Source organism: Meleagris gallopavo, chromosome Z (genome assembly GCF_000146605.3).
Source record: "Meleagris gallopavo isolate NT-WF06-2002-E0010 breed Aviagen turkey brand Nicholas breeding stock chromosome Z, Turkey_5.1, whole genome shotgun sequence".
In the NCBI taxonomy this organism is placed as follows: Eukaryota; Metazoa; Chordata; class Aves; order Galliformes; family Phasianidae; genus Meleagris; species Meleagris gallopavo.
In genome coordinates this window covers 67348866-67360933 of record NC_015041.2, presented here as the reverse complement: position 1 = coordinate 67360933, position 12068 = coordinate 67348866, and the positions used below count along the sequence as shown (strand labels likewise).

Below are 12068 nucleotides of genomic sequence, written 5' to 3'. Positions count from 1 at the left end.
TTTTTTAAATTATTCTTTAATGAAGACTTTCATTGCCAGCAGTCTGGTTCAATTTTGATTAGTAAATCAGCTCATCTTTCCCATCCTGTCTCCTCTCATGTCTGAAGGTTCCTCAGTTCCTCTGACACCTAAATCTCTCCTTTCTATACCACTATCTTATGCATGCTTTGAGGTTCTGTATCTCTGCCTGCCTCTTGAGCATTCCATGAGTGCCTAAAAAGTATTTCTGCAAATTGTATCATGGAAATTCTAACATCACTAATTTGACATTCTTTTATTCAGTATCAAACCCACCACACTTTGAGAACCTCTTGTTACAATACTTTCTTTCATTTTCTTCAAGGAAAACATAAAAACAAGACTAGTTTGAACATTTTACTTTATTGTTCCCATTACAGCTCATTCCCCATAAAAAAAAAAAAATGCATATTTTTTAAGTAGTCATTTAAAATAAGAACAAAAGTTCAGAGCTGCATGTGCTTTTACATATACTGCGTCATATTCTGACAATGAAAAAATACAGCTGTGTGTATATAAAGCTGTATGCATCGAATCATCACTATTATAGGAATATCTGAGCTCAAAAACACTGCGCTTCCCCACTCATGTTTCTGTCCATTTATGCTATTGTGTGTTCGCTGTGACTAAACTACCTGGATAATAGAAGCCAAACACTGATTAGAAAAATGTAAACTGACTGCTCTCCGATTTCTGTTGACAGCAATATGCCTATCCACATTCTGCTCTGACATGTCAAATGGTTGAAATGAACTAATTCCAATCAAAAGCCATCATTTTTGGGACTGAGTCTTTCCTAAAGATCACATCTTAATAGATCCCTGGCTTAGTAAAGTAAAATTTGACAGAAGGCAGCCTTTTCACATAAGGAGTATGCTACCTCACAATGAGAAACTGCCAAAGCTGCTGCTGTTTTGTTTCAATACAGAACATTAGAAATATTGTTTTGAGAGAGGACAAAATCCAGGCTGTTACTAAACTGAGATCACTGCACATGCTGCTGTGGTGTTGAATATAATGCCAACTTTGTCTAGTCTATCTCCTTACTCTCAAATGGCGACTCTACTGCAGCAAGCAGGTAGCAGCCTAACTTGAATGAAAAGGGCTAATACAGAAGACAGAAATTAACACAGAGAAAGTATGGTAAGGACCTAGCAGGCAAAAGAATGGCTAACTAGGTTTGGGAAGGAAATGGACAGAGTGTGGCATTAAAACAGCAGAGTGGATTCTCCCACTGCACTTTTGAGAAGAGATTGGCTGGGCAAACAGACAGAAGGAGAAATTAGCAGAGAAGTCAGTGGGAAAAGGCAGAAAAAGATTTGTTAAAAATACAGTTTTGTACTGACAAAACTTTGGCTGAAGCCATATCAGTGGGTTCTAGACTCCAAAACAGAGAAGATTACACAATGCTAAACATTTTATTTATATAAAAATAACACTTATATACTATAAATACATTTATATGAATAATAGTTATCTGTATAATTATATACTACATTTATATGAATAATAGTTATCTGTATAATTATATACATATAGGCTTAACCATAAGTTATTCAGCTCACAGTTCAAGAAATTGAATTTGGAAGATGAGAAGCCTTAAGAGAAAAAACAAAACACAAAACAGCAACAATCAGTAATCACTCACACAGAGAAAGTATTTATGCCTGAATGTGATATTCATCACTGAATGCAAAATTCTACATCAGTATTGTTAGAAAGGCCACAGACATTCCTGTTTAAAGTTAACATCTGGTGTTTGACGTGGAAAACTCCCAGGAAACAGTGGTTTCATACATTCAGTGCAACTTCCATTCAAAAAGAATCAAAATGCTGGAGACAGAAGGAATCCAGCACTGCAATACTGATTCCCAGCATCAATCGAGTTCTATTGAAATCAGTGTAACACATTGCCAAAAAACAAATGATGTTGGCAGATGCAACTATTACATAAAGAAATTGGTAACAGCTATGCAAATCACTGTCTTTACTTCCATACCGAAATAAGAAAGGACCTGCAACATAATGCTTGAGATGGAGAAGTATTATTTTACTACTCAGCATAAACACAGCTGTGGACTGAAACCATCTTCACATACATGAGGTAATGTGAGTTCATTCTAAAGTAAGAATGAGTAATAACAATTCTGGGTTCCTACAACTGTTTTGAAGTTGACCATATTGCTACTTAAAAGCAATGAAGAAAAGGAGGAGAGGTATTATCAGGTGATCATTAAGTCTTCCTAAATAGATTAAGTCATCATTAATTTATCCCTGTTATAATTACACATTGATTGTCTACACACAATTTCAACTTTCATGAGTGATAACAACCAGAATCCAGGGTTATTTTTTTGTTTGTTTTTTTTTAAAGAAAAATGTTCATGGTTTCCTCAAGAACACCAGCTGTTTTTCTGCAAGGTTACCAAAATCAAACCACAAAATAGCTAAGTGCAAAGAATTAATAAGTGTATTACAGAAAGCCAATGAACCATCACATCAGTATTACACAAAAGACTGATTCATACAGTAGTCTTTTCTCTATGGTTTACGGATTGCAAGCAAAATATTTTCATAAGCAAAGAATGTTAAAAATCCACATAAGTAATTATCTAGTTATGCTGCTGTTAAAGGTACTAGCACCAGCAACAGAAGTTTTATATCAATAAATGAATCTATCCTAATCAGACTGTTTTGCAGTTAGTAGAATACTTGCAGGCGGGGATGTGGGGAAAGAAGGGGGATAAAGGCAGAGGAGATAAGGGAGAGGACTGTGGAAAAATCCCCCAGAGCCCATATGAAAGACAGCAACTATTTTGTGCTTGATCCAAAGCCTTTGAAGTTAACAGTCTTCAATTAAACTGCACAGGACTATGCATCAGGCCCCTTTCATGATTTAATACATTTCCTCAGATTAAATCAACAGAGAATAGTGACATTTTAAAATATATTTTTCATTAGAAAGTATTTTTTTTTAAATAAATTAAAACCAAGATCAAAGAAGTACATTTATTAACATCAACTCAAATAGAAAGTTTTCTATTTTTCAGGGATACTAAATATAGGTGTGACTGTCCATCCTTGGATGCAGCTATTTGGTTGAAATTCTGCTTGATTTAGAAATGCCATCTTCCCTTCTTTCCACATCACAAAGCTGAAAAGTACTAGAATTATCTTTAAAATTTCCTGCTAAGGAAATTTATGTTTTTAAAGGTAAGAGTATTTTTTAGAATAAATAAATCTTGTGTAACCACGTCCTACTCATGCTTTGTAACCCAAGACTACCATTTACCGATACAATCTGAGGAACTTCATGCTCCAAATAACATTTAGCAATTGTGATGCTGTAAATTGATTAATACCTCTAATATCACAGCCTTTCATAAAATGCTTTCAACAGACTGCATTTTCATGGTAAATCTACGAAGAAGAATACAAAGCAATACAAGCACTGTGACTACCCTACCCTTACTCTTTTTTGGTTGCCGATGAGGCACATGTTGAGAGTTGGGACACAAATTCATATAGGCCATGGATGTTAAATTCACTCACCTTCAAAATAACATCCCAAACTTCAACATAGCATTGAAGTAGCCATTAAAATATCTACACCTCAACATCACTAATGTCATTCCTGCATAATCATCGTAAGTACAGCTAATCTCATCAGGCAACCTAGACTTTCAGTTATCAAAATCATACCACATACCATGCTGCTCAGTTGAATTCTGGCATATCTGCCTATGGCAGTGCATAAGGTGCCTGTTCTATGAGGATTGCTCGAAAAGAAATGCCTTCTGTTTTAAGATTTTGGTCCACTACATCAGAGGCAAATGTTGGTGGTACAGCAGTAGAGGTTGAACCTCCTCACCAGTATTCCATTCCATGATGTTGCTATGTGACAGATAGCAGCAGAGAGGCAGTCTGACAGAATGGCTTCTGATGTAGAAGTGCAGGTGAAACAAAGGCGTGTGGTCTTTGCTTGCTCCCAAATTTGTAATGAACAACTTTTATAGCATTAGCTTCTGGAGCACAATACTGATGAACCAAGGCTCCCAGAACAGTCCAGGGACACATGCTACTGTAACCACATTAAAATGCTACGCAGATGGAAATCTGTTTAAAAAATTAGACAGCAGATCTGCCACGTGTTCTTCAATACTAACAACTGGCAAATGTGTTTGTTGCAAACAGCACAGAACTGTGCACAGAACCTGTAGAAAAGCTCAGTGAAAACCTAGAGAATAAAGGTTCCATTTTCAACAGCTGTGACTAAGCACCAACAATAAAGACCAGCTGCAGTCACATGGCAACATTTAATACAGTCTTTACAGCAGAGTTTACCATCTGTTAATAGCAACTGAGCCAGCTGCAACAATATTAAAAATGGATGTAAAGAGTTTCAGCAGAGGTGCATGAAGGACAGCTCACCCACTGCTTCTTCTCTTATATTAATGTGTTAGCCCTATTATATTTTTTATAAATTTTATAAATGAAACTGAGAAAACGTCTTTTTAAATAGAAAAGTATGCCTATCTTATTCTGAAAAAAATATGAGGAAAAATAGTAATAGAACATAAACTCTCAGTGGGCAGAAAGAATTAAACAAATATCTTGACTACACATCCACTATGTAAAACTAATATTCAGCATTCCACAGTGAATTAAAAGCAGATTGCCTTTTATCAGTGAAAACAAACCTATTTGGAAAATGAAAACAGCCACAGGATGTTTTGCTTCAAATATTTCAAAACTGAAGTTAATGAAAAGGTAAACAGTATGGTCGACATTTCATGGGATCTACAGAATACTGCTAGAGAAGTTATTAATAATAACATTTAGGGGAAAAAAAAAATATCTAACTGTGGGAAAAGACAAAATAATACACTGACATATTAACTTTTACTAAAGCATGCAAAAAGATACTCCTTTCAGCAGTGGCAATGCTATGGCCAGCAAGTGTTTTCAGTGGCTCAGCTACCACTTGTTAAGAGAACTACAACGGTAGAGTTAGACTGTTGATTTAAAACAGCATCAGAACTCATCCAAACACTTGTTTATTTTAAAATGAGACTTATTCATTATAATAGGTGACATTAAGTCTTTCATACTGCTGTAAAACTCTACTAGCAGCAGGAAGTGACACAAATAAGAATTTTAAAAAACAAGTCCATCAAGACACCTGCATTATATGTTTTCAAGGATTATTTCAAAATAAAAGCCAATTTTAAATAAATTTGAAAAATATACACTCAGCCATGACTATGAAAACAAGAATCATATTATCTAGGAGAAATATCCTGGGCTAGGAGAACATCATAGCCTTCTCCTATCCTTTGCCATTCCCTGCTTATATCTGAAGAACTTCTAGGAAAAAGAATGGATAGGTAAAATAAACTGGTAAGATTACTGATACTCTCTGTTATATTCTTGGCAAGTAAAGCAGAATTGTCCTCTTAGACAATGCAATTTTAAACATATAAACCCATTAACTCCTTCAAAACAACTGAATCAAGTATTTCATTATGGGGCTTTTATACTTCTTGAGAATGCAATCAGAACAAGGCTGATATATTGAACATATGGTAGATGGCAGCAGAGGGGCAGAATAGTGTCTACCAATATGTGCCTCTGATGTCACGGGCCAACATAATAAAATAGGAGGTATTACTTTTGGAACAGCTGCAATACATTAATAAGATCCAACTTGTGACCTCTCTAGTATACTAATGTCACTTTGCTTCAGTGATATCCTGCTGCATGCTATGCTGGTAACTGAGCTGCACCTTACATGGCCATGCTTTGATAGAGTGTAATTACATCACTAATAGGAGGAAATGATCAAACGCTACATTAAAATTTGACTGTGCATGATGTGCTTTTCAGATCTCAGATGCTCCACAGTCCTCAGCTGCCCATCCAGAGAAATTTAGGAGAACTTGGAGAAAAACCTCCCATTTGTTTTACTGATATTTTTGATTTGGAATTGCTTTGTAAGACCGTTTCTGCAGCATATCACTTAAAAGGCTACTTTTCTCTGCTCTTTCCAATGTCATCATTTCATTCTCTACAGCTATCATGAGTTGGTTAATATTTAGTCAGTGGACATCAGGAGAAACACTGTGCTGAAATGGCTGCATTAAAATTTTACCTTTATTTCAGGCTAATGTCCTTTTCAGATGGATAAATTTCTCTCTGCCTCTCAAATATTTAGAGCCTATTTTCACCTGTTGTTGAGAGCGTAACTATTTACATTAACTAATCCATGTAAAAGTAAAAGTACTAGAAAACATGACAAACCTATTTATAAAGACTATGCTTCCTGGTAGGCAATTCCTGTTGTTAGTCCTGATGTTAGCCCACCAGCTTTAATGAAAAGCCACTCGTGCTAAAATGACTATACAATTTTTTGCAGACATGTCCTATTGGAGTGATGACTTTAGAAACAGGAGAAAGATTTAAGTTAAGATCCAGTATAATATGTATCACACACTATGCAAATGCAGATAATCCCACTTGCACACATGCATAAGGTAAATACATCATCATAAGAGGCTCAGGTATTTTCTCACACTTTCAGATATAGAGCAACAAAATCAGCAAACCTTACCTTTCTGCAGATACTGTCAAAATTAACTTCTTTCCTAAGTGCAAGTCTGGTAACTTGGTCTGGCTTTATTTCCTGTGGATGAAAGACATATTTATTCTTTTTATGATCAGACTTTACCACTATTTTCTAAGGCTTATCTTCCTTACAAGTACTATTATTTCACGATGCCTTCCACTGATTTCTTAAAGGAAGAATATCAGTTGTTATGTATAGAAATTTTTGATGTTGTTTATGCAAATAATATATTTTCTTATTGACATACACAAAAGAGTTAAGGCCATGAAATTGAAGTTGAAAAGTAAAACAACTGAAGAACAAAGAGCCCTCCATTCTCCCTTCTGTGGGTTTAATGAAGATGCAATTTTCATTCTCAGCCTTAAGAATTTCCATTAGCAGTGGAATGAAAATCCTGTGCAAGTGGAATTGGTTAGAAGCTGGACATTTCATGAAACACCTCTGACAGATTTTTCATTAACATACATATTGTATAAAAACTGCATTACAAAATGATCTGTTAACCTTATCAGTAAAATACACTAAGTATTGGCCTTTTCTTTCTAGGCCACTGTATCTAATAAAACATGTAAAACACCAGTTGTTTGCCAGATGGTGACTTTAAAATCAGTTTAACTACTGATATACAGAACCCAAATTACTTGTATTCATAGTTCTGAAAACTTTGTACAAAGACAGCTAGTTATTCTGCTACTTGTTGTGTAGATATTGTTCACATCACAATGCTGCTGGTTTCAACTTGAAGAAAATTATGCTGAATTTCTGAAACTCCACGAAAGTACATGCCCTAAGTCAAATTTATAGTAAACTGCAACACTTGTTGTCAATTAAGATATTTGTGTCAATATTTATTAGTGTCAGAAGAGCTTCCTCATGCTGAGATCTAAAGGTCTGCAATTCATCTCCCATAGGTACTGGTGGAAGCCCAACCACTTGGCACACAGAACCCAGACTGGAAAAACACTGGTGAATGTAGGAAACTTATACTGGCAGATGGACAGGCTGGATGACTTAATAGAATCTAGAGGTGGAAAAGACCTATGATTCAGTTTTCCATGACTTTCAAAAGTGTTTTACAGATGGTGAAACTAGGACACGGTGGTTAAGTGACATCCTTATAGTCAGAGTCGGCTAGAAGTTATGAATGAAGAGCTGCAACCAAATATTTTCATTAAATCTAGGTGTTCCTTTATATTAAAAATAATCTATATAATAATTTATATGATCTTCATTCTATCGCCCCCCACACACAGGAAAAATGTGCATATTTTTTGTTTTTTTAAGGATTTAAATGCAGCATTCTCTTTTAAAGAGAAGCAAGATAAGCTTCAGCCATACCCGCAGTCCTTCACCCCAGACCCACCAGCAGCTGTGCAAAGGACACGTGCTATCCCCACTCTCACTGCAGCTGGCTGCTGGAACACAAGCTGTCCCTTGCTCCAGTGGCTGAAGCAGAAACCTTCAGCAGCTCCCTGCACCAATGGCACAGACTTGGGGTCCTACATCCTGATCTGACTCCATTCGTTGGCCCTGTATTTACTCATGGTTGTCCCAGCAGCAGCTGTTACTGTTGTGCTTCATGTTGCACATTGACACCCCCTATCCACTTGCACAAAGTGTCTGCCAGCTGTAGCACTTGTGTAATTGGTTCTGGCCATAGCCAGATAGCAGATTCTATTGTAAATCCAGGGTTTCATCTCTTTCCTACAAGAGGAAAGGCACTCAGCAGGCAGGGGAGGTGGACCTTTCAATGGCTGCCTTTTCATCATCCCTCAAGAGGATGATGGGTAGGCAAGAGAGAATGGGCTGATTCCAGACCGTGTTCCATCTCACCATCCATCATAGAATGGCCTGGGCTAAAAAGGACCACAATACTCATCTAGTTCCAACCCCCTGCTATGTGCAGGGTCGCCAGGCTGCCCAGAGCCACATCCATCCTGGCCTTGAATGCCTCCAGGGATGGAGCATCCACAACCTCCTTGGGCAACCTGTTCCAGTGTGTCACCACCTCGTGTGAAGAAGTTCCTCCTAATATCTAACCTAAACCTCCCCTGTCTCCATTTAAAACCATTCCCCCTTGTCCTATCACTATCCACCCTTGAAAACAGCCATTCCCCCTCATGAAGCCCCTTAAGAGACAAGGACACGTGCAGGGGAAGGATCTGCAGATCTAATGCACACTTCCCTGGAGCTCAAGCCAAGATAACAGCCTCCACAGGGGCAGACTAGGCCTTGAGCTGAGATTAAGCTGAATAAAAAGGATGTGAAAAACTACTAGACATAAGAAAATTGCTGGATGTGACAGATAATGCAAGAAGTTAGCAATGCAGTTACAGATCTCTAAGGGAGAGTCATGTGAAGAACAGACAAACTTCAGAGAAAGCTGGAGAGGAGTTCTGGGAGTCTCGTGGGAAGAAAATTTTACACTTTTTATGGTACATACATAGACCTACCAGTAACAGCACATACAGTCACATCTATCTACAAAGTCACACACCAAAATAACCAAATTTGGGTGTGGTACAACAAAACTGGCAACAATGGGAAAAACAAATTATGAGTGGGCAAATACTAGAGTGGGATGGAAAAAGGGATAGCCAGAGGTAAGGAAAGGCTGGACTTTGAAATGGGCAGATGGGACAACACAGCATGCAGCCAGACAGCTGAGCATTGCTGTGGGGCAGCCCTGCTGCTTCACATCAAGCACTGTGGGCAGCAATTTCACCTTACTGCCTATGGAAATGTAACAAAGGCTGTTCTTTCAGTTTTGGGTTGTTTTTGTTTTGTTTTGTTTTTAACAATGTGGTTATTTAAATAAACTGGAACTGTCTTACATATGAAAACAAGACCATATTGTACAGAAGTATATCAAGCACAAATGGGATCTAAAAATACAGTATCATATCAACACTTGTAATGGTGGCTCAGATTACTCTTTATCAAAGTAATAGTGAGAAAGATACATGCTTTAACCTAAAGCAAGTGGAAATGTGATTTACAGAATAGCCAGGGATGACGGAAAAAAACTCCAACCTTGTCATATGAGGTTTTGACACAACTCAGAAATGCAACATTATTCACACCAAATGTATTCTTAGCTATGCTGTCTAAGGCACTTTCAGATGACTCAGAAGAACAGTTTGCCAGTGGAGGCCTGTGAAAACAATTTAGAAAACAATCAGTCCTCAAACTATTAAAAATTTTACCTGTCATCCGCAGACAATTTTGTTTTGGCCAGTATTTTCCTTTTACCTTTATCAGTTCAATCATTTTCCTCACCATTTTTTCAAATTTTCTTACCTATGCAAGTGTAAAGCCTTTCCTTATGAAATGATGCACTATCTACCTTCCCCACATGATAATTTTCTTCTTCTTACACTTAAAGAATTTCTCTAAAAATAGCAACTAACAGAGTCAGGACATATATAAGTTGCTAACACAACAGCCATACCTAATATCAAATATTTCTGGTGAAATTTCAACTGTAGTTTGTTACTCATCACTGAACTTAGATCTTCTGAGACATTATCATCTTCCTTACCCTTGAATGAGTATTTGAGGCTACCTTCTCATGAACAAGTTTCATATGTATTTCATTAGCCTTCAGCCTCATTTTGATATTTTCTGTAATTCTTCTAGGTTCTTTAGTAATGTAGAAAATACATTCATTGCAGAACTCATCTGAAGATCGTGTGTGTGTGTGTGTGTGTGTGTGTGTGTGGTGACTATATGGCTTCCAGTCCTAAGCAATTTTTTCTCTTTTCAAAGTCTCTAGAAGTTCAGTATTTTAGTTACTGTTTAGAGCATAAGTATTCTTTGACTCTCTGTAAAATACTACTGTTGTGAAGCATGTGTTTGCTTACACAAAAACAGATAATGCTCAACAGAATATCTTCCAAAGAGTTAAAGGAATCCACTACGGTTCTCTAAAAAGATTATATGCTTTTAAAAATACACTAAATCCATGATCAGAGCATGAATTTGCTTGAACTGTGAAGTCCTACTGTAAAGAAATGCAATACTATCACTGGTTATAGCAGAACAATTGTGAAGAAAAGGTGACACTAGCTTAGGAAATTTTTATCCCCAAGACTTTAGAAAAAAGAAATACTTGGGCAGGAACAATGACTCATGCATATATGAACAGTGAAGTATCTACATTATCTCTATATAATTTTCCAGCAGACAAGAACAAAAGCACTTTAGAGTAGTGGCTACTTTTCTGATAGTTACAAACCAACTACAAAGTAGTTAAACTTTTATATTGAGGGATGAAAATTTGTCCACTCATTGCCTATGTTTATATGTGTACATATATTTTTGTATTTGCTCTCATTTTCTACTACAGATTTAAGGGGTAAAATGGGCCACAGTTTCTCTCTTGGTAATATCATACTAAAGAAAGGGACTCTAATTCTGGACAAAGAGCCTGTAGCCTTCCCTGACACCTGGAAATTCAAGCTTTCACTTGGCTTTAGTTTTTTCCTCAGTGGAATCCTGGCAATCCAGGTTACAAACATGTTTATCCATTACTTTTAAATTACATAAAATCCTTCCAGAGAAGACTACGGAAATTTGCAACACGTCAAGAGCTCTAACTTGATGTTAGGTAAACTTCGAGCATGTTACCTGCTGCATGTTCACGACTGTAACTTCTGGAGTAAAGCTTTTGACATTTGAAAATCCACTCTTAGGTTTACTGAGTTTTCTGCTTTGTTCACTGCAACAGGTAACTCAGAACATCCATTTGCCTTCTCTGGCTGAAGGACACTAGAATGCCTGGAATGATGCAACCACACCATTTGCTTTACCTGATGCTAAGAAATGGATTGGATAATCATTAAAATCTTCCTGTCCAAAACTGACAAAAAACAGGTTGATTTCCACTAGGTGAATCAATATCGTAGCAATATCCTAGTACTAGCAACCATAAAAAATATCCAGTCCTAATATCCAAGTGTTTCTATTAAAAATACAGCACAGTTTGAAATGATGGCAAATAATAAATGGAATTTTTCCATCAGGAATTCAACCCAGAATTTCACTCTTTCCATTCTAAAAAGGCCTGCCATCATCTTCTGTTGCAGCAGACTGCAGACACTTCCATCACTTCTTCATACATGTGAAAGAAAAAGCATTATGCTGGAATTACCAAGTTGAGCAGGTATGAGGTTTTCATCCACGAGTGAGAATCCTGTGAGGGCTTCTAACAGTCTAACTGGAGGTAGGTAGATACACATGGAATCCAGGATGGCACTGTCACTGTCATAGTCGTCACAGGCCCAAATCTGAATGATATTCAGAAAGTTAAGAAGGTATACTGACTTCTAAGTCACTTGTTCAGAGTAACTGCCCTTCAAAAATCTCTAAATATCTCTGTGAGGTAAAATGCATCTATATTTTAAAGCAGTCTTTTGGAAAAAAA

At 36.9% G+C, this 12068-nt stretch overlaps 1 protein-coding gene across 2 annotated transcripts in view; it reads right to left on the bottom strand.

Annotated features, from left to right (window-relative positions):
- SRFBP1 (serum response factor binding protein 1) overlaps positions 1 to 12068 on the bottom strand; it is an 88642-nt gene that overhangs the window by 47521 nt on the left and 29053 nt on the right. Inside the window, exons 1-2 of one of the 2 annotated variants that reach the window (XM_031557402.1) lie at positions 9677 to 9940; positions 6629 to 6700 (exon numbers count right to left, since the gene is read on the bottom strand). In XM_031557402.1, coding sequence (XP_031413262.1) covers positions 6629 to 6700; positions 9677 to 9925 — 321 coding nt within the window. In that variant the 5' untranslated portion in view covers positions 9926 to 9940. Of the gene's footprint in view, positions 1 to 6628; positions 6701 to 9676; positions 9941 to 12068 lie in introns of those variants that run through there. The other variant, XM_031557403.1, reaches the window with a different exon arrangement.